The 24453-nt window shown below is 36.8% G+C and overlaps 1 protein-coding gene and 1 long non-coding RNA gene across 2 annotated transcripts in view; one reads left to right on the top strand and one right to left on the bottom strand.

Annotated features, from left to right (window-relative positions):
• The window catches only part of LOC116171791 (zinc finger protein 609-like), a 44279-nt gene extending 20284 nt beyond the window's left edge, over positions 1–23995 (top strand). The window contains exons 2-7 of the mRNA XM_031488794.1: positions 3757–3880; positions 17876–17963; positions 18033–18085; positions 18143–18856; positions 19516–21288; positions 23343–23995. Coding sequence (XP_031344654.1) covers positions 3757–3880; positions 17876–17963; positions 18033–18085; positions 18143–18856; positions 19516–21288; positions 23343–23407 — 2817 coding nt within the window. The 3' untranslated portion in view covers positions 23408–23995. The remainder of the gene's footprint in view (positions 1–3756; positions 3881–17875; positions 17964–18032; positions 18086–18142; positions 18857–19515; positions 21289–23342) is intronic.
• LOC116171813 lies at positions 9001–9788 on the bottom strand. The gene is made up of 2 exons (XR_004145532.1): positions 9444–9788; positions 9001–9392 (listed from the first exon to the last, which is right to left on the bottom strand). It is a non-coding gene; the product is annotated as an uncharacterized LOC116171813 (long non-coding RNA).
• Positions 23996–24453: the final 458 nt, after the last annotated feature.

Raw genomic sequence — 24453 nt, 5'->3', positions numbered from 1 at the left:
TATGAACTGAATTGCATGAAATTCAATATGGGCATAGATTTAGCCATATAATACGCAATGCCAAAAGTTGAATCGAATCGATTCCAAATTCACAGTGCCCTTTTCGCATCTCGACCATTTATAAACCGAATTGGAAACTTTTTTACTTATAAAAGTATTTGAATGAAATTTGATACATAGGCACTTGGAATAAAGGAAAATCAAACGCAAATTTCAAAATTTGGTTTTGCGCATGCGCAGTGCCAACTTTTTTATTTATGGAAGAATTTAAACGAAATTTGATACATAGGCACTTGGGATAAAGGAAAATCAAACGCCAATTTCAAAATTTGGTTTTGCGCATGCGCAGTGCCAACTTTTTTATTTATGGAAGAATTTAAACGAAATTTGATACATAGCCACTTGGGATAAAGGAAAATCAAACGCCAATTTCAAAATTTGGTTTTGCGCATGCGCAGTGCCAACTTTTTTATTTATGGAAGAATTAAAATGAAATTTGATACATAGGCACTTGGGATAAAGGAAAATCAAACGCCAGTTTCAAAATTTGGTTTTGCGCATGCGCAGTGCCAACTTTTTATTTATGGAAGAATTTAAACGAAATTTGATACATAGGCACTTCGAATAAAGGAAAATCAAACGCCAATTTCAAAATTTGGTTTTGCGCATGCGCAGTGCCAACTTTTTTATTTATGGAAGAATTTAAATGAAATGTGATACATAGGCTCTTGGAATAAAGGAAAATCTAGCGCCAGTTTCAAAATTTTATTTTGCGCATGCGCCGTGCCAACTTTTTTATCTATGGAACTATTTAAGTGAAATTTGCTACTTAGGCGCTTGGAACAAAGGAAAATCTAACATTAGTTTTAAAATTTAGGTTTGCGCATGCGCAGTTCCAACTTTCTTATTTAGAAAAGCCTTGAAATGAAATTCTTCTCATAAACTGAAATTGAAGTAGCACGTCAACAATGGATTGCCCATGTGCAACGCTATCTTTCATATTTGTGGGCGGATTTTTACGATTTTAACAGAAGTTGCATCTTACAAATGGGAAATGAATGCAAGTGGAAATGCGCTTTATGTAAATCGTTTACGATTACTTTTTAACTTGTTGTGTCATTTGATAGATTTTTTTCTGTTTTAAAAATGTAAAAATCAATATCTTTTAACCACAAATAGTCCTATTAATTCGTAAACACGCAAGAAACTACGTACGTACACTACCCAAGATAAAATCTTCCAGGCAAAAAAGAAGACATTTTAACAATATTAAAAAATAGTGATATTTACATTTTTGAAATTAGAAAAAAATTCTCTATCAAATGACACAAAAAGTAAAAATTACTTCTATAAGAAAAAACAAAGTTGATGATGGTTAACCGGAGCCGAAACTGGCTGGTTGACAACAAACGCCGGCTTGTAGAAGGAGTGTATACATGTACCTACCGGGGCCGTGTAATTAACAACTTTAGGGACGGGACTACATGATGGGGGGTCGGCGATATCTGGGCGCCCTCCTCGAGCGTGTTATACTAATCTGGTGATTTTTGGAAATATTTTATAAACGGCCATAAGCATCGGAATTTTGTTCGGGGGAGGGGGGGGGGATGTGGTAGCCTTCGACAAGATCTTACTGATGGTGGAGTCGAAACTGGCTAATAGAATACTGATCTGCCACACAAAAAAGCGTCCCTTCGATCTCATACGAGGACTTTGATAATTTTTTCACATGAAAATAAAAACAGCATCCCGGCTTGTATCTTTCGGCGGCTTTGGGTGGTCGATAGTAAGACGAGCTTTGGTATAACCGTAAGAAGTGCAACTATAAGTAGATTAGATCGTCAGAACGAGTAAGGAATTAACTAACATTCTCATTTATGGAATACAATTATTACGTTCTCGATTACGTCTAATCTGTAATACCTTTGATCTCCTTACTTTCTTGCCTAACAATAAAGTTTTTTTTACCGAGAAACCTATTATGTTGTCGTAACCCAATATGTGTTTACAGTGAACGTGAAGAAAATAGTTAATCGTTGACTTTAATTCATAATAATTGATTCCATAAAAGATGTAGAAAGTGGGTCCTGGTAATGAGTTTGAAGTTTTATAGGACCATGTTCGCCATATGGTCAAAGTCAGCCAAGTCAGCTGTAAACTTGACTTTGTTTGATGTTTTCCTACTAGATATAGTAATACGGATGGGTCTTTATAAAAGCAGGTCCGGGGTTATTTATAAATGGGCCCACTGGGCTATAGCCCAGGGCGCCACTTTCGAGGAGGCGGCAAGGTGGTGCTAAATTATATTTTTTTGCAATTCCCCTCCTCTGTGGTTCTTGATGAATTTTGTTTCAAAATCAATACAGGTTATGAACCGTATGAAACTATTCTTTTGACCACTGCGCTGCAATGTTTAGCAAATATTTTGTCATCCATAAAGTAAAATCAGAAAAAAAAGCATGTGAAGTGTTGTGTACTGTCACGAACCCAGGCCAGCCTCGAAAGCCTGCGTGCAACTCAATGATAGCTTATGAAGCTGAACCATTTAATTACACCGAACCCATTGAAAATTCTCCAGTCAAAAATTGGAAAGTGGCAATGACTGAGGGGTAAATGCGCTCCATGAAAATCACACCTGGAACCAAGTTCCTGGGTCGGTAAGATGGTGATTGACTGTCGGTGGGTATACGAGGTCAAGTACCATGCCGATGGTTCAGTGGAGCATTACAAAGCGGAACCTTTTCTAAAACGAAACCGCACGTGTTAAAATGTACATTTCTTCGTTCGCACGTATGCGTAGATTGATTATTTGTTTTTGTTTTAGTTGATTCAACCTATTCGTCCATTCAGTCAGTTCAAGGACGAACTTATCAGATCAATAATTCAGTACTGATTACAGTGTAACTAATTTGATATTTATGGGTGTGTTTACGTGTCGCGATACGAAAAATATCGATCGATTATGAACTTTGAAATCCTAAATGTGGAATTCCCTTTCCTAGATCACCTACTGATACAACTAAAGGCCGTACTTGCGATATAATGATTGTAATTATAAAAGACCAGCATTTAATTGATTCTTAATATAATCTCCTTATCAACTCCCTTAATTACACGACATTAAGCGACAGCTGCGGGAGGAATGTCATTGCTTTTGCGTTTTCTTTCAAATCATTCAGTGCATAATGATGGAACCGATAACATCGATAATTAAGTTCAAGCAGGGCGAATTGCTCGACGTAAAAACGAAACAAATCATTTTAAATGTCTTAAATTACGGGTTTTCGTTGCAAGTGCAAAGTAACGAATCTGTGACCAAAATTGTACAAAGAACTTCGTGTATGACGGGCGTTTCAACTCGAACGGTATACAAAATTCGGGAGGAAGGCAACCGCGGACGATTGTTACCTCCGTCCAAAAGGAAACTGCGCCCACGAAACAAGGTGCTTGTTTTTGATTTTTAGTGATACATGTATGTTTAGGAAATTGAAGGTTTCACCAAGCAAGTCATTAGGGTCTCCCATCTTTCATTCCTACGGAAAAGTTGTAATGTAGGTATATTCTAATTTTCTGCAATCCTTATTGTTTGTGGATTAGAATGATTGCTTTAGTGAGTTGACCAACTTGATTCGATTGGCCCAGAGTTACGCTCCATATTTTATGGTGTTGAATTCAGTACTGCAAGTATAGGTGGTACCCACAACAAACCCTTGTTTTTGTATTTTGCAGACCATTAAAATTGCTTTTTTATTACAGGAACTAAACGACGTTTGTGTGGGCACAAGTATTGGAACAATTACAGAACCCGACTGCTTAGGCCCTTGCGAACCTGGAACAAGTGTTACATTAGAAGGAATAGTGTGGCACGAGACTGAAGGAGGTAAACTATTTGCTTTTCCCACTTTCCTATTTAGTTTTTTAATTATTTTAAGGTTGGTAGTATTGATGTAGGTAAATTTCTGTGTTAATTGAAATAATGCTTGGATCTAATTCATATTCTTTATGGGAGGGATACATTTTTTTTTACTTTTAGCCCTGTAGCATTCAGCATCAAAAATTGCTTACGGCATTTTGTCGTATAGTGGCACGGGTGGAAATTCTGACATTTTTCCATGAATTAATTTGATCAACTAGTAAAATTTCTAATGAGAGAATTTCTAAGAGAAAATAATTAATTACACAAGTAATTAAGATGTATCGACCGACGATAGTACAGGGTGGTTCAAATTGGACACTTTCTTATGGCAACGCCCTTTATTTTGAGATATAGAAAAAAAATGGACCTAGGTGATTGGAGCTCAATTTTAAAGAGAAAATCCGAGAGAAAATCACTGGCGCTAATAGAATTCAGTTCTCTAATCGTTTAATTATATTTCTTTATCTACGACTATTAAATAACGCCATAGAGTAAACAACGTTTAGAGATACCGCGCTGTGTAAATTTTTGTCGGCTAGGGACTATCCTTGAATATAGATGGCCATTGAATGCATCAAGTGTCTCCCTCTTAATTCCAGAATAGTGTACTTATTTTCCGTCTAGGATTCAAACCTACGCAATTAAAAGCTCGCGAGTACCAAGCTTTTTATGATATAATTATGTAACTGTATACATGTCGTACGTCCCACGCATTGCATACCTATAAATTGCGCAGCCAGCAAAATGGTTTTTATTTTCATAACTTGCGTCTACATTGTGACTGGATATTATTATTTATAATATGTGCGCGCCAAGAATTAAAAAAAAGGGTTATATTATTGAATGAAGACATGTTTAAATACCTATCTACATAATGGGGGGCCATAAATATTTATTAATTGAAGACATAAAACCCAGATATTTGCAATATTCGGCAAAATTGCCTTTAATCGGGGTATATTGACCTTTTGTTTTGCTTAATAACCTACTGTAGATTCCTATATTTTGATTTGATTACCAGAGAATTTAATTTGACCTCATCCGGCAATCTACGCTAAATCTTTTAAGTTGCATGGTTGCACAATAAACAATAATTAAAACGCGATGTCTCTTTCGTATCGTGTTTCGTGATAATTGGGGGCATTTGTGGTCTGTGGATATGGGTATCTAAGAAACTATCGACCTATTATATTTAATAGTTTCCGTTTTTCCCAAAATTTTGGAAACATGCATGGTTACGCGACTTGTTAGCTGCTTTGAGAAATTTTATCTTCTCTATCCATCGCTTCATTGCTTTATCAAAGGAAAATCTATGGTTAGCGGTCTATTCAACTCTATTGAGTCTATTTTGAATTTTGATATATCCAAGGATCAACCACCACCTACTAAACCTAATACGGAATTACCTACTGGAAATGTCCATCACTGGATCACATTGTAATTTAATATCTCGATCGAGTGACGTAAAAATCCAATGTGACATAAAAAAGTTTATGTGATTTAGTCGAAACCCACAAGTCATGAAAATTTTAAGTTAGCACCATTAGAAAGCTGAGAAAAAATTACTAAGGGTTTTGTTAATGGTTATTTGTTCGTATCTTTGAAAATAAATGAACGCCACCGCATTTTCTAAACATTTTTCGGTTTTTGACCATAAGTTCGTTATTTGTAAAGCTACAAGAAACTCCGAAAGGGAAAATTAATCAGCATCAAATTCTGCAATTCTGTGCGACACAACACTATTCGAGGATTCCCCCAGGTGCATGGCGATCAAACTGTTCTACCATCTTCCACAAGAATTGCGGACGCCTACGTCGGCCAAAAAATTTAAAAGTCAAGTCGGTGAATTTTTCACATTTTCACCAACAACTCATACCTCGACTCATACCATCACGTCAACGAATACCTCCAACCAAGGCCTGCGCGACTATGATTTATTGTAATATGGATATGATGTAAATGATCAGAAATTGGGGAAAAATAATTAAAACAGCTGAATTTTTCCGCGGGTGAAATCCCGGGGGTTGAAAGGGGTGGAAAGTGGTACTTGGCAATTTGTGGTAATAGGTACATATTAATTTCGGGCGAAAATGTTCAATGTAACAGTTATAGAGAATAAAATGAACAACTTTTCTATCTGCGCTATTTTCACATTACTTACCTCTAATTTTCCTAGAAAAACCGGAAAAACCTTTTTTCGTTTTTTGTTCTTACTTTTGCGAAAAAAAGTCGTAAAGGTTTGAAATTTGTAGGAAACGTAGCTACAAACAAGGAGACAATTTTTTTGGGACCGGAAAATTGAACCGTTTCCGAGATATCACGATTTCTGAAAAAAACACATCTTTTTCAAGGAGATGAAAAATCTATTTTTTTTCATCGCACAGAGGTGCGGGGGGTAGTAAAATTTTAGGGAAGACTTATATTTTAATAAACAAAAATAAAAATTATTATTCCTATAGAAAAACTTCTAGAAAATCGCCAAAAACTGGAAAAACAGATTTAAGATATACATGATTTTTGACATGATCAATGAACGTTTTGGATGTTAATAAAGATTTTTTCGAAATCTATCTTCTTGCTTATCTTTAATGTTTGCTAAAATATTGTCTTTTGTTTCCTTATGCTCAACGTTTTAGTTAAAACATCTTTATTATTTCTTTTTTCTGCATTTTTACCACAATAAAAGCAATTCGAAGTAAAATCGCTTCCTGAACAATTTGTTTTTGTTCACTTACTCTTCTTCCTGGCTATGTTTTACAGCTGATGCAATTGCGTTGGGCTTGTTGATAAACTTGCAAAATAAAATTCCCTATAAGAACGTCTGTTTTACCGGCCAAAACAATAAATGATTTGAGAATTGAGATATAAAACCTGGAATAAACTTCATGATAGATTTTTCATCTCCTTGAAAAAGAGGTGGTTTTTTGTGAGATCTCGGAAACGGTTCAACTTTACGGTCCCAAAAATCTCTCCTTTTTTATAATAAAACAAGCTATGTTTCCTCCAAATTTCAAACGAAAAAAACGATTTTTCCGGATTTTCTAGGAAAACTGGAGGTTATGCTGGTTATGTGAAAATAGTGCAGATACAAAAGCTGTTCATTTTTTTATTCTCTATAACTTTTGTATTGACCATTTTCGTCTAAAATTAATTGCTTTCCCACAATTTGCAAAATATGTACCGCTTTCCACCCCTTTCAACTCCCGGGATTTCACCCGCGGAAAAATTTAGCTGTTTTAATTATTTTTCCCCAATTTATAATCATTTCACCTGCCTGAAAAACCCGGTTTTGCCCCGTAACTAATTTTTTTTTTAAATAAATTATTTTAGCAGCTAGCTTTTTAGTCTGGACCACGGTGGTATACGGTGGTCTATACCACCGTGGCCTGGACTAATATGGAAATAAATGAAATGAGACATTTTGATAAAATATGGATTTTTGTGTAATTTGTCGTTTGCTGTGGAATAATCCATGAAAAATTGTATAACAGAACGATTTAAAAATGTTTTTTACGCATAATTAACGAAGTAAATGTGACTGTTTCGTAATTGGTAACGTTCCCATTTGTATTCTGTGTCAAGACGAATCCAACGATATACCAATGACCATACCAATACGTTCATACCTCTATGAATCGAGTAGGTAACTCTTATTAAATTGCAAGTTTTTTTTTGCATAGTTATCAATTTACCGGACTTTTTTTGTCAAAAAATCGTATGGAAAGTGGTACTTTTTTCACGATTTTTACTATGCGTTTCCATGGCGTTTCGTCCTGTCTACGGCCAATAGCTCAATTGTTGAGTGACAGAAAATGGCGAATGTCAATGATATTATGCAATTATAGATTATTAAGGATCACTATGCAAAAAAATTTCGTGTACAACACATGTTGAAAGTGTCTTTTTTTCATGAATTCGCTTGATTCAAACTGCAAATTCATGAAAAAAAGTAACACTTTCAAAACTAGTTGTACAAATAACTATTACAATTGAAAGTTTTTTCTCTCAACTTTTTAACATTTTTTAAGGTGTTCGGTTAATACTGGATTTGATAGTTAATTTTTAGATAAACAGAATGAAATCAGCTGGTAGGTCCCTCGTTGTGAATGAACTTACTCATACTATAAATATGTAGCGGTTTCGAATTACTTACTACCTACCTACACTGGAGTACAGTTGCAATCGCAACTTTCATGAATGATGACGTAATTTCATTTAAAGCTCAGCTTTGAAATATCTTAAGCTCTTTTAAAGACTCCTATAGACGGATATAACAGATTCGAATACAGCAACCAGCATTTGTCACTAGATAGCAGCATTGCATGGCCATAAATTGTTATAAACCAGCAATCCCTATCCCGTGGCATCTCTAAACGTTATTTACTCTATGATAACGCTCAAATAACGTCACTATATTTTAGCGAATTATGATATGCATTATTATCGGTTCCTCTAAAATCCTTATATACAACTACTTTATGTCACTATATATTTCTCATAATTGCATATGTATAAGTAAGGTATAAGTTCATAATTGCATATGTACTAAAAATAGAACCGCCCATCTCGTATGTACTACCTGTCAGTTTTGTTTTGAATTAAGCATTTCTTAGGTTAGAAATGAGAGATTTCGGGTTACGTACGCTTAACTTTGTAGGTTTATTTGAAAAACAATTAATACAGGAACTTGATCCACCCCTATGACGAGATATGTGCGATATTTATAAAATGGGATGAAATAAACTTGTAAAATACCTGAAGTCATTGGCAAGTTCAGGCAACGTTACTTAACGACAGATACCTTCGCTGATACAAATATTCTGCATGAGCATGAATAAGGTTTTCGTTTGTATTTAAAGTATCTATACCTTCATATTCACAAGGCATTATTTGTAGCATAACGGATTATCGGAAGCCCCATTTGAAGATTATGCTAGGTATAACCTATAAGTTTCAGCCTTTTACGAAGAGAAATATGTTTCGTACAACATATGTGGTATTGTCGAAATTGTGCCACGATACAAAACAATAACATATTGTAAACTCGTTGACAATAAAGGATACAAATTGTCGTAGCACTTAACCACAGTTTTGCATGATTTATTTTAAGAATTGATAATTCGTAACAGGTCTTACATACTAGGCATTGACCAAATTACTTAAATAGATGGCTACAATATGTACGTTAACTAATAAAAAACACCTCTTGCCCTTAAATTTGCAATAAAACTATGCTTTCATTGCTTAAACTTCGTTTCTAAAAGAGGAAGAAACTTCTTGGATGCAGGTCGGAGAAGCATAACGAAGTCTTTGAAAAATTAGATTATGTATGCGAAACAAAATATTGTATTCCATTTGGCAGCTGTGTAACAATTTCTGCAGGCATAATTGATACATCGGGATCGGATTTAGAGAATAGTTGTACATAGTTACGTCACATAAATATCCACCTTACTTCCATAGGTTATGTCACAATCTAAAACAATGAAAAATGAATGACAACCATTTATATTAGCAATAACCTTACGTGTTGAATTAATGACTTCTGGGAACTTAAGATAAATTGCATATTTAGTTCGCCACTTAGGTACATTGCGATACATTGAATTAGATTTGAGGTTAAATACCGTCAACGAATGAACGAACGCAAACCAAACCATAGGCGTACATTGCGCTACCGCTATGAAGTTGCTACGTTTCAAACTGATTCAGATGCCGCATTTTCTATTTAATTAAATAGTCGTAGATAAAATAGCGTATTTTACTTGCATATAAAGGCGATTATGACACTCGGAAAAATTACAACACTCGCCTTCGGCTCGTGTTGCAAACTTCACCTCGTGTCATAATCGCACACTTTATATGCTCGTATAATAATATACTATTAATGCCCCATAACTTTCTTATTATTAAAGGGTGTTTGGTTTTTCTTATACGATCCTAAACTACATTTTTTATACGTGCCACCCTATATACGAGCCTATATATATTTTGGAGTTTTTGTAGTGTTAAATTTTTGATGTATCACTTACTATTATTTGTATTCAATATTATTTGCAATATTACGTTTTATGCGTGAAAATTTTTTCGTGCTTCCGAGACTAAAGTGACAACTTCACTCCGTTATGACAAGTACTGAAGTGTCACTTTTTGTCCCGCCGGGATTAAATTTGGACGAAAATCCCGGAAGGATGAAATTACTAACGAGGCAATTTCAGTAGGTTGTTCCACATTGTGTATGCGGCACCACTTCTTAAACGCATCGTATTGCTGCTCATATACTTTTTTGGATTTCGGTGGTATTAATTCTTTACCTAGTTTGGCTGCTTTTTATCAATATCAAATACACCTTTGTCACCTACCACCAAAATTATGACACTAGCAATGACAGTTTCCAAATTATTTTTGTTGCCAAAACATAGGGTTTGTCGTACCAACGCAACGTTCCTATGGTAACTTGTTAAGCAGCGATTTTTTGAAAGAACGCGTTCTCCATACATATTAAGTGTTTCAGTTGCGGAAGTACGAAAAATATCGTATATACCTTGCGACTGAAGTAGTGGTCTTAATCCCTCAGGTAAATTATGGCCCTCCCTTCGGTCGGGCCATAAACTTTACCTTCGGGATTAAAAGTACTACTTCAGTCCGCGGTATATAATATACTATTATTACTGTAGACATGTAGGTTTCCATGGCGATCAAAAGATGTCAGGATTGTTTAAAACAACAATTTTGTGGTTATCTGCATTATTTATTTATATATTATATGACTTATTTGTTATTACCATGAGTTGTCACGTTCGTTGATTCTCATGTGAAAATAAAAACATTTGTAACTAATAAAAATTTCCAAGTAACTAAGAAATTGTCATTTTAAACAATCCTGCCATCTCTTGATCGCCATGGAAACCTAGATGTCTACAGTAAATATATTTTAATGTATAAAATGGAATATTGGTATTGCAAATAATATTTAATATAAATCTAACAAGTGACACATGAAAATTTAGGAAATTTTACGCTCTTTTTAAAAACTCCAAAACAATGCTGTGTGCACTGGTCCGTAGGCCATAAAGACTGTACACAAAACACCGCAACAAAAACCTAGCTAGCTCTTTACCTTCACTTATTATCCCAGCGCAAAACTTCTCCTCAACACAGAGGGGAGATTCGATTCTGCTCTCAGTTCACATGTTAACTTCTAACAGATGGTGGGTCAGACCAAATACCTTAAACTCCAAACTGAACTGCAAAGTTTTGAATAATTAAAATGGGTCTTGGGCAAGCATCCAAAGAAAACACAGATAAATTAGAAGGAAGTCGTTAGAATGAAACACTGAAAATTAGTGTGAGAAGTACAAAAGTGCGATTTAATCGTAACACACACAAGGAAAATGGTACAAACACACAAACAAATATTAAAAATACTAAAATTAAGACTTAATTACTTAATGTCCGGGAATTGTACTCCAAATAAAAGGTATCTCGTATCCGTACACAAAAAAAAATTACACTTTACACTAACGACATGTCGAGTAATCGGAGCAACTTCACCTCGGCTAGGCAAAGACGTTTCAAAAGACAACTCAATTTCAAAGTGAGTCACGTTGAAAAACACACTTATGGAGGCGTTGACAAAACCTCTCCTTGAAGCACCTTTTTAGATGGCCAAAACTTCAAAACGTCGAACAATAATTAGTCGCGAATTCAGCTTCCGGCTACGCAAACGAAACTTCTTCAAACTCACGTTAGACGAAACTTTTAATACTGGCCGTCGTTTCAACACAAATAATCCACGATGGTACTGGCAAGAAACGAAATAAATTCTTCTACTAAACTTAACTCGGTGCTGAACGTAGCAAAAAGCTGATTTTAAATTTCAATGAACTTGGCCAAAAAGCGACGCTTTCCCTCTTCCCGTCATATTTAAGGCGAAAACTATTCTTCCGAAAATAAAAAGTATAACAAACAATCATACACAATTGACAACAGAAAATATCCCCTCAACTTACGTTAATAGAGCAAAATAATAGAGGTCGGATAATTTTACTAAAAAATTTCTTATCAGAGATTAATTAACTAAAATATTAGGAAAAATAAAAATTCATCTCTTACCTAGACAGAAAAGGCGATAAATCACATCCATCGGTCTATTAAATTAGGCATTTACAATTGATAACAGATAAATTCTCGGAAATTTCTGCGTTAAATAAAATACAAGGTAAACAAAAATAACCTTGACCGCTTTCTCGTATGACATAATAATTTCCATGCTGTTATATAGACCAACGACAAATAAATAAAATTTAATTACAAATAGTTAACAAAGTTGTATTACACTAATTTTTATTAAAATTTATTAATTGGTCGCTATCGATTTCCGACGAGCTTCGTCTATCATCAGGCGATACATCAGTATAGTAAAAAACGAATCATGAAAATAATGAAGGTGTTGGAATGTTGAAGTTGTACGTTATTATCTGTAGTGTTGTGAAAGATAAAAACATGTATGGTGAAGTTTTTATCTTTCACAACACTATAGATAATAACGTACAACTTCAACATCCCACATCTTCATTATTTTCATGATTCGTTTTTTACTATACTGACGTATCGCCTGATGATGGATGAAGCTCGTCCTAAATCGATAGCGACCAATTAATAAATTTTAATAAAAATTAGTGTAGTACAACTTCGTTAACTGTTAGCAACACACTGATTGCAAATATGTCCTAAAATTTCATTCTGCCAGACGTAATAAACAGCAATATATAGGGTAGTGCATTATATGAAAAAATGTAGTTTAGGGTCGTATAAGAAAAACCAAACGCCCTGTTTAAAAACTGTATACCGCAATGGATTCTACATAAAAAGGTGCTCTAAGAAAGATTTTGCCAAAATCAAGTATGTTTAATAATAGGAAAGTTATGGGGTATTGCAGAAATCGACTAAATTCAAGAAACGCCCCCTAGCGATCACACGATTAAAAAGAACCGAATTTTGTTTGTGCCAGTGATGTTCTCTTTAATATTAAGCTGAAAACCGACTTTGTGGTTCAGTGGTAGAGCGCTGGGCTGTAAATCCGGAGGTCGGGTATTCGAACCTGGGTTGAGGTGAATTTTTCATCTGTGGCAGAGATGGGAATTACCTTAGACCAGTTTCGAGCATTCTGCCGGCTGCTCCGAAGTAGGTTTTCCTGCAGCTTTCCTAATTCGTAAGGTAAATACCGGAGTAGTATAGAACAACTTGAGACCTTCTGCAGAGGCATTATGTGGGCCACTTTGTAATTGGGCGCAAGCCTGTTGAGGGCCCAGAACAAGAGACAGATAATAAATAAAAATAAATATCGTAAAATAAATGGTGTTTCCATAAGAAAGTGTCCAATTTGAACCACCCTTTTACACTATTCACCACAATCAGAAAGAGGTGTGAATGCTTTGCAGAGTGTGCTTCAGAAAAACACTAGAAGCAATAACGGTTCTAGAGGTAGATTACGAAGAGATAAAGCAAAGTCGAAGTTCTTGGTGCTAGATCCTAGCGCATACTGACGGGCAGACATGCAGATGTACAGAACATTTTTAATACCTATGTACCTACTTACATCTAGAGCACAGCATCAGAAATCAATATTTGGTGTGAAAATTACACATAAGCACTGTATAGATCTTTTAAATCAGCAGCTTCTATGAGGTCAGACTGCTCTGAGATCTTAACCTTCACACACATGAAATTTGCGTAGAATGCAATTCTAATTAAAAATTCGTTAAAAGCACAAATCTGTAAAGTGCTCCACTCTGCCATAAATACTTTGTTTGATCTCCGGTCGTGGTATAAATTTCTGATCACAACAATCATTGAACACCAGTTTACAAGGTTAAGTGCCTTAACGATGACAGCTAAAACAGTAAATAAATCAATTAGAAAAGATTAATAGTTGTATATTCATTCTTGGCAAATTGGTCGCCATTGCAATAAAATTTACTTCCTTCAAGTGGCATGGCGTTCGAATGTTCCTTGGAAATTTTATTCAAATTTATTATTTGATTTGTTTAAATTTCGTCTTATTCCAACGTTTGATTTATGCAATATAAATTCAAGTAATCCTTATATTCAAATTCGGAATGGGATGAATGAATAAAACATCCCATCTAACCTCGCATACGTCAATATTCTGCTATAGAGTGCGCGGCATCAGCGATTGGGGAGTGTAGGTAGGTATATCGCAAAACCAAATAAATGTATATATCGACGTACACCAAAAGAAGCATTTTTTTAAAATATTGTTCAGTTGAAAAGAATGTGAAAATACGCGTCTATTTTTAATATCGCGTCCATTTGCATATGACATACTACTATACGAGTATAACTATCAAGAGACCACTGATCGTGTTCTGCTGGCTCTGAAAAGTGCAAACAAGTCTTTATGTTCCTGGTGGACAGCGTCAAAGGCGAAAGCCTACTCTTTGACCGAGTTCCAAAGTAATGTACCATAAATTCTGAGAATGTGGCGTGTATCACATTCGCTGCTTCTGGATGTTGCCACACTATGATGCTACGCAGGCCGGTTTTATCCCGCGTATGGAGCCAACCGCTTTATATGCACTATACCACCACTTTTACTCGGGGTAGTTTACGTATTCGCTATATATCGTGATTCACAGCGGTAGTTCGTTCTGGAAATTTAATCTTCTGTATACTTCGTCACAACTAGCCGATAGGGTTGAGCGCCACTCAAACTCTCCCCGTGTGAAACTGAGAAGATACGAGGGAAGTATAATAACAGTGCAATCGATTTAACAAAATAAATACTGGTTTATTAAGTCATTATAAAAATAAAACCGTCTCCACAATTAGATAGCGTATCCCCATAAATACAATGGGAATACTCCAAAATTATTGGTTAGTTGACTCTAAACTTTTACCAAATTAAACGTCTCCCAACACAGTATGGCAACTCTCAATACTTGTTTCGTTGAAATCAGTAATAGCAAGTACTCCAGAAGATGGTCGTCCCTCGGGTTCATGTCCGTACTGTCCCACGTAACATGGTGGGCGTTTGCATCACATTTACAACTCCCTGGTAGGTGGACCTTCAGATAAGACTTGATTAGCCTATCGACATAAATGCAAGTTCTAGGGTTCAGTTGGCTGTCCCTCTTATAATAAAAAGGAGGTCCACCTGGCCCAGACCTCGTACTCGTCCCCTGTAAACCCAAGGTTCTTGTATGAGGCATACGCCTATCTGCTTTACAGTAAGTTGCCGGTCTATTAAACAGGTCGCCCCCTTATTGTGCCGCAAATTGATGTGTAAGAAGGTAACCACGTCCATTGCTGATGTACTAGGTTCCCCCTTCTTCTAGCCAAGAACCGCTACATGAGCCAAAAGCTCGTCATCTTTCTCGATCTCTGAAGGCGACGGTAGAAATCCCGACGCCCTTTCGAGGTCGATAGCGAGTGATTGAGCCTTTTCCGACGCAACGGCATTGGGTCCCCCTGCTCCCATGGAGCCCTCTCCCTTACTTGGGGCAGCCGAAGCACTCGCTTTTATCACAAAAGTGACGCATGGGACCCCCACGTGCGTTTGAAAGTTTTGCCACTGGAGTATCCTCCCTGCGGAAGGACATCCTCCATAGGCTCGTCCTGGAATCAGGATTTTGCCTCTGGAGGCGCTCCCAAGATGGTGGCCGTGTCATCCGAGAGCCCGACATGTTCCCCTTCTTTCTGTACTCTTATCAAAGTCCGGGTTGGAGGGGGGGGAGGCGGAGTTTTATCCCTCATGGCACTCTAATGAAAGGTCTCAACGAAAGAAATTAATTTCTACTAATCATAGCCTCCTCCTCGACTTCTTATCGTGATCGGGTATATTCCCTTATACCTCAAGAACGCATGGTCTGAAGAGCGTACTCACAAAGGGCGATTGAGACGTCTGCGAGAAATATATCCATTGTTGATGTCAAAACAAAAGCTATTTCGGTTTAAAAACATGCCCTTTAACTGCACGAGAGTTGTGTCACAGTTTATACTTGTTTGGTACGATGTTCAGTTGCTTATATCCACGTAAAACCTCATACTGCCATCACTCTTTTTAGCGCATTTCCACAAAAATAAAAAAAAATGCGCTATTGTGGCCACTTTGTCCGTCCGTCCGTCCGTCCGCTCGTTTTGCGACGCTACTAGTCCTTTATCTTAAGAGCTATTGTTCTACTTTTTCCGCTATTTGGTTCGTTATGGTGTCGAGTCTTGTACCAAGGAAGGATTTTTTTCTGTACCGCTTACAAAAAAAGTTATTGTAAAAAAAAACAAAAAACCGTTTTTTACATGTTCCATAATTTTACACTTTTGCTGTTTATTAACGATCCTAGAGATCGTTTATAATTTTGCATTGCTATCTGTCGTCTGCCTGTTGGTCTGTCCGTCTGTTCCTTTGTCTGTCTGTCCATCTATCTGTCCGTGTGAACGATAACTTTGTTTAGAAATGTTCGATCGCTTTTACATCTCTGTTAGTTATGAACTGAATTGCATGAAATTCAATATGGGCATAGATTTAGCCATATAATACGCAATGCCAAAAGTTGGATCGAATCGATTCAAAATTCACGGTGCCCTTTTCGCATCTCGACCATTTATAAACCGAATTGCAAACTTTTTTACTTATAAAAGTATTTGAATGAAATTTGATACATAGGCACTTCGAATAAAGGAAAATCAAACGCCAAGTTCAAAATTTGGTTTTGCGCATGCGCAGTGCCAACTTTTTTATTTATGGAAGAATTTAAACGAAATTTGATACATAAGCACTTGGGATAAAGGAAAATCAAACGCCAATTTCAAAATTTGGTTTTGCGCATGCGCAGTGCCAACTTTTTTTATTTATGGAAGAATTTAAATGAAATGTGATACATAGGCACTTGGAATAAAGGAAAATCTAGCGCCAGTTTCAAAATTTTATTTTGCGCATGCGCAGTGCCAACTTTTTTTTATCTATGGAACCATTTAAGTGAAATTTGATACTTAGGCGCTTGGAACAAAGGAAAATCTAACATTAGTTTTAAAATTTAGGTTTGCGCATGCGCAGTTCCAACTTTCTTATTTAGAAAAGCATTCAAATGAAATTCTTCTCATAAACTGAAATTGAAGTAGCACGTCAACAATGGATTGCCCATGTGCAACGCTATCTTTCATATTTGTGGCCGGATTTTTACGATTTTTACAGAAGTTGCATCTTACAAATGGGAAATGAATGCAAGTGGAAATGCGCTTTATGTAAATCGTTTACGATTACTTTTTAACTTGTTCACTAGTGTCACAGATCAAGTCCAAGGGCTGCTGGATGATTCATTCCATTATTTCTTGACTAGTCATGTCGCCGATAAGCCGTCAAAGCATCTTCAACGAGATCTTCAATCACATTGTACTGTCCTGCCGCTTTGGTGTAGTGGATATTACACTGATTAGTGCAGTGTTTTAGGATGCACCATGATGGATAGATACGATGATTGTATTACCTAAGTGAAAGCAAAGAGGTCCCCATTATGAGAACCTTCTAAATGTACCGTTTTTACAATGACGTGCAAAATACCACAGCCTATCTCTTATTAGGTACCCATTGAAGACTGCGTTCGGTTTTGCTTTTTTGGCGCGGTTGCTGTAGTTTGTACTGTATATTGAAAGATATGTCGGCGAGTTACACTCACTTTGTAAAACAATGCATTGGGATACCTTGTATAGCTTTTTCTCTGTAATGCCTTTGGCGTGTAATAAATACTTGATGAAAAAATAACAATAGACAAATTACCTACTATTCGCAGAACACAGCGATAAGTAATTACAAAAACATTAATTTCATTACCTTTATTCTTGTGAAAAAACTGTAAAATTACATGCGGAATAAAACATCAGTTATGAAATTGAACAATGCAAGTTTCTGAGTCATATTATCATGCGTTCTTTGTATTTCAGGTGTCCTAGTTGTGAATGTAACGTGGAGAGGCAAAACATATGTAGGAACTTTATTAGACTGTACGCGCCATGACTGGGCACCTCCTAGGTGAGTTACACTGTCATTTAATGCATGAAAGTTAGTTATTGAGATCATATACAAATCATTTATTTGCAGATTCTGTGATTCTCCTACAAGTGATTTGGATTCCAGGACCCCTAAAGGACGAGGTAAGAGAGGGCGGGCCGCTGGTACATCTCCCAGCACTGATCTCAGCAACTTCACAGAGACTCGATCTTCAGTACATAGTAAGTTGAGGAATGGCGGGATAAAAGGGCGTCGCGGCGCTGCGAACGGATCCGGACCATCTACAGCACCGTCATCACCGACGCCATTTGTGCCTCCTCGACCCGAACCAAATACAAAGAGGAAAAATCGAACGGGCGAAGAGGAACCGCCGAGCAATGGCAGTAGTAAAAAACCGAAACCTCTTCCGCAATCTACTTCGAATTCCTCAGGAAGTCCACCGCCTTCACCTATTCTATTAGAGTGCCCAGAACCGAACTGTTCGAAAAAGTACAAACATATCAATGGACTTAAATATCACCAATCTCACGCCCACGGGTCGGCCGACGATGACGATACCAAAGATATCACTTCAATGTCTGAAAACGACGAATCGAATATAGACGCACCAAGTCCCATAACTCCTGTAAAATCTCCAGATAAAAGTCAAGATAGTCCCTTGACGCCTCAAAAGAAAGATGACTTGATGCGAAGCACGAGCCTATTGGAGGTTCCTAGTCAGCCTGGAACACCACGAAGCACACCACCATCTCCAGAAACTCCCCAAAGTTTGCAAGATATGTCGGCATCGGTAGAATCTCCAACTATGAATTTGATAGAAACAAAAAGTGTTGTGAAAGCGAGTGTTCTACGATATAACTCTACGGAAGAATTTACAATGGGAGTCTTTTCCGCTAACAAGTCGCTAGTTACTGGTATGTACATGTTAACTTTTGTACTTTAACTTGCTCAGTTTCGGTGCACGTTTATATTGATTTCTGTGAAGTTGCCTCAACCCATTTTGCCTTATTTTTGTTATTTGTTAGGCTGCTGTTTTGAAGTTGTTCTATAAAAACTGTTGCCGCAGTCAGCTTCAAGATAACTGCACCCATGTTTTTAATGTTTATAGTTGCCTAGGTAATAGTAATTGTTTGACAATCGAATGGGGAATAATGTTTTAAAAAATTTGCTTTGGGTCTCATGATTATCGCACTCATTGAGAAAAAGGTTTGTTTGACTACCAATTTATAAATTAACTGCATCTTTTGTAAATGGTCTTGACCTTTTCTGGGAAATTTCTTATACTTTGGTTACATAATTCTTCAAAATTTTCTTGCAAAGTTCTGTGCGTAGTTTGAAATGTTGATTTACATGTCAATGAGGATGTCAGAGTCAACGATCAAATTTATGTATGTCAATTGAGTCGAGTAGGTCATTTAAGTTAGAAGATCTGATCTAATAAGCGCTATTATAGCGAAATAAACCTTAATGCATTAAACAAACACTGAACAAGCCTTTGCAATAAATCTTTTGTAAAAATTTAAAGTGGGTCGAGTTGACTTTACAGTTATTGTATATTGTTATTTTCTTTCAGGAACACCACTAACGTCCGTTCGAGCAGTTAACGTTTCCATACCTACAGATCAAACAACAATGCAACAACCGGAAACAAATGTTCCATTGCAAACGTTTGCCAATCAACTGCAACCTCAAACGATGTCTCCGCAGATTTTCGAGCAACCGTCAACACTTTTAATACCGACTCAAGCTCCACAGGCGTTAACTCAAAATGCGTCACAAATTTGCGACGTGGAACCACCTAGTCCTTCCGATCCGGCGAAAATTACACAGTTTAAAGTTAAACCCGCATCCGCTTTGATGCCCGACGATAAAAAGGAACGAAATAAACTAACCAACTACAAGAAGAAAAGCAGAAAATCTCCAGCCGGTAGTCCACATCCGCCCCTAAACGAGCAGCAGGTGTTTGGCATGGAACCCTCTGGCAGAGATGAAGTTCAAAGTCCGGCATACTCGGATATATCTGACGATGGCGCACCTGTGATAGAAACAGACTTGGGAGATAAAACTAAAGGTTCGGACAAAAAGAATGAAACCGGTCAGCCTTTATCCCATCTACCTCAGTACGGAATGTATCCTTTCTATGGGCAACCTCCATATATGATGTCCTCTGTTCAGCAGCAGTCTCAGGATCCTACGAAAACAAAGGAGCCTGAGAAAGTAATAGAAAAGATTGCGGAGAAAGAAATCAAAAAGGAAGCTTCGGAATATCCGCAGAAGGTTATGCCACAGCATTATTACAATCCCTACGGATATGTTCCCGGTTATCCATATAATATGGACCCGAATTTTGGATCGGTCCCCATTGTTCAAGATGACAAAAATAAAGAAGAGCGAGTGAAGGAAAGTCCAAGTCCTGCAGATCACACCGTCAAACAAACGGCGCCCATTCCTAATCCTATACAAGTACCAACACCTGGCAAATTAAAGAACGAAATAACGCTTAAAGAGAAACAACAAAACGAAAATCACCAAATATTAAAGGAAAGTATAGAGATCAAGACGCAAATGAGTCCGTACATGTATTCGAGACAGCAACAAACGCAACACAGTCAGAGAGAAGACGATATGCGACGATTTTATGGATATTCAGATCAAAGGCGCAAAGAGCAAGTGCTCGAACCGAAAGTTCCAATGAGTAAAGGACCGCCACTTGCGGCACCGAGCTTGAAATCCAAAGAAAAGATCGAGGAGAAAAAAGAGAAGGAAGTGAAACACGAGGGTGTCAAGCCAACAATGGAAACTCAAGGACCTCCACCTCCCCCCACTTCTCAATACGCTTACATCCATCCAAGTTACATGCAGTCGCCTCACTACGGACCATTACCGTTTGATCCCAATCACCCGATGTACCGTGGAATAATGGTGCCAGGTCCGTACAGTGGGAATCCGTACATGCATCCCCAAATGCCTCGATATCACGCGCCCGAAGATCTATCGAGAGCCCCGCCTCCTACTAAAGCGCTCGATATGCTCCAGCACCACGCGCAGTATTACTCGTCTCATAAGATTCACGAACTGCAGGAGCGTGCCATAAAGTCGCCCACGCCGAAGACGTCGGTAGCGAGCGCGAGTCCGTCTGGCAGTGCCGGTTCCACGCCGGGACAGACTCAGAATCAAATGATGGGCTGTGTTACTTCGCAACCAAGTGGGACAATTGCGGTGGGGGGTAAGCAGACGCCGGGTGAGAACAAAGAGTCACGGTCTCCGCCTCCACAAAGACATGTACATACACACCACCATACGCATGTAGGGTTGGGATATCCTATGTATCCTGCTCCCTATGGAGGTAAGATTTCAAATTATTTAACGATTTAGAACAGGATGTAGCTGTATTGCTTGGATTTTCTGCTCATATCATATATTTTCGTCTTCTTATCTATGCTACTTTATCTCATAGTAGATTTGCATGTTGTTTGATCATTGATCTCTGTTTAAAAAAACAGGAAAATTACTGATTTATACAACTGTAGTGGCTGGGGTGAAGTTAAAACGCCTGGGGTGACTGAGACCGTGTTAGGTTTCTTCATACGTAGACAATGGTTCCGAATTTTCTGACAATCATTTAGGTGGATGCTTATCAAGCACCACCTCTACACCTACCCAACAGCCTGACTATCTTTTGGACCAGATTTTATTGGCTTTGTATGCCATTTTATGTTTCCCGGTAAGTGTGAAGTCAGGAGGTGAGATTATTCTCACTTCTTTTTCGTTGACTGTGCCCTTAATTTTTGGTCTATTTTGAATGAACGCATAAATGGCAGTACTCGGAACCTAGTGACCACGGAAACGCGGACTAGTGTTAGGGGTTGAAATGGCCTACGGTTTACAGAATATAATAATGTCTTTCAAATAGGCGTAGTTCAGCGTAGGTTTTATTCTTACACAACCAAAATTTAAGACACTATTTAACCTCGCTCTCACCTGCAGTTGTAGTAAACCTTTTACAACCAATCTAAAGGAGCACAACTTTCATAGTGATAAAATTAAAAATCAGCAAAAAGAATTAAAGTCTAATATAATTTACTAGCTGCTTGCGTAATTGGCAAACTTAATTCCAATTACAAATAATTGACATCCGAACGCATAGTTTCGTGCGCCTTAATATTCATTATTCATAATAAAGCTCATACACCAATGTGTGAATCCTACCTTTAATTTATTAAGTCCGTCCCTGACCAACGCCTCATTTGCTGCATTTATGTAGGACTGTAGGGGGGCTGGGGAGGCGGGTGCATTATCGTGATGCAGTTTCCAATTTCCAATGGTGGTACAAATCAATAATGGATTTATACAAACCCTGTATATGTATGTACAGGGTGGCTAAATAAGAATGCGAGGTACTGTATCTGAGAACCTGTCTATCGTAGAGGCTTGCGGTAAAAAATTTATTACTAAAACGGCCACGAGAAAAACCTGGAAAATATTTTTAAGTTTCTGAAATGACCGCTAGGGGGCGTAACTGCAATCTGGAATCTAAAAAAGTGATGTTTCTGTGAATTCCGCTATATTAACCTAACAAAAAGATACCCGGTCTTTGAAGTCAACGATAATCTGAACAATTTTTGTTTGACAATTTTTCCTGTATCTCTAAAAATGAAGTGGTGGGGGGCATTCAATGGTTTCCGTAAAGAACACCCTGTATCTCCGAAATTAAACACCTTATCTGCCAACTACTTAATTCTCTTACGCAGCGATAAATTTCTTATCGCCACGACAGGATCTAAATGAGATAACTTTAACAATACGTTATTTCCAAATGTCCTTAATTTTTCTAAATGAACAATAAAATAAAATCAAAATACAATGCGATTATTTAATTTAAACAAATAATTGTGACAAAGTGATAAAATCACAATTAGTTCAAATTCAAATGACATGATCGAGATAGTGTTCAATCTCAAATAACAACCACATTGAACGTTACAAATAATTGAAATTTGACTAATACAGGGTGACGCAACATTACTGTAGGTGCTGAAAGCAAACTGTAAGACGTAGTTTACACAAATGCTGATCATGAGAATATAGTTGTTTACGATTGGTCTCTGTGTATTTCTTTGGGCTTGGAGATCATTGAATTTATTTTTTATTGCGAGTCCTCTCATCTTGGTACACATTTGTCACCACAAAAATACTATGTCACTAGTAAATTAAACAACTCAAATGTTATCTTATACTAACTTGTAATAAACCTATTCTGCCTGTGTTGTAGATTTGGCTTTTCTTGGAAATACTAAAATGAAGTAATTTGCATGTTTATCTTTTACTGTTCTTTTTTTTTTGGGTTTACATTTCTCCTGAATTTGGAATCGCAAGTTTGTAAAGTTGAATTTTTTTTAGCCGCAGTATTAGCGAGTCAACAAGCAGCTGCAGTTACTGTGATTAATCCGTACCCACCGAAGTGAGAGGCGATAAACTCTAGAGCTCTGCCAGTGTCAGTGTAGTGACTCGAGCATTCCATAGTCTGTGTCTTGTAATTAGTGCGCACCGCCATTGTAACCCAGTGACTTTGTTTCTAGATCCACGGCTGTTTTGCAATGCAAACGTGTTGTAAATGATTTATTTTATTGTAAATAGTGTAAAGGCTAATGTCTTTTAAAGTCATAGATAATAATATTATTGTAGTAGACTGAAGTTTTAAGCCTAGTAGGTACTGTGTATTTTTTAATGTAAACTTTCTCAACAGTAATAATTCAAATTTAAAAGTTTTGAATTTTATCACTTATTTACTTCATTCCAGTTTTAATGGAGTGGCTGTAATTAGAAAAATTGTTTACAAGTTACAGGTACAAATTGTACATTTTGTAACATTCTTCGTGGTATATTCATAAGTTAACATTCTGTTTTAGTATAAAGAAATTTTATATTCACACATATTCGTGCGACAGGTATCAAAATTATTTGCGATATCCTGTCACTACTCACACACATAATTTAATCGCTCCTTTATTAAAAACAAACTATAAAATTTGAAAATAAACATTTTTCATTCATTTTTTTGTTTGTATTCGATAAAGCGGACAACTAAGTAACTGAATATTATACCATGACGAATTAGATTTTTATTCATTATTTCGCTACATGTATGGATTTGTAAAACGTTACATCTTTGCCTTTTTTTAGTTTTGTTAATAAATCTCAAATATAATTTATCGTCTTTAATTTTATGTTTGATGTCAGAAGATAATTGCAGCATGGTGGCGCTACTGTATTGGTGGACAATAGAAAATTACATTACAGGCTATTATAAATAACAGTAAGTATTATTATTCACATAAAAAATTAATACATAAAATTATGACTAATAATGAAACTTTTTACAGTATAATTTTGTGAAGGAGGAATAGGGGCGAAAAGGGAATGTTTATTTAAAATTAACTGATTTCACTTTGTGTGCAGGCAAAAGATTAAGATTAAGTTAAAAAGTCATTATGCAAACATGAACTACGGG

Source organism: Photinus pyralis, unplaced genomic scaffold, assembly GCF_008802855.1.
Source record: "Photinus pyralis isolate 1611_PpyrPB1 unplaced genomic scaffold, Ppyr1.3 Ppyr1.4_LG1, whole genome shotgun sequence".
Classification (NCBI taxonomy): domain Eukaryota; kingdom Metazoa; phylum Arthropoda; class Insecta; order Coleoptera; family Lampyridae; genus Photinus; species Photinus pyralis.
Note: the sequence above shows the minus strand (reverse complement) of the source record. Positions and strands in the feature narration are given on the sequence as shown.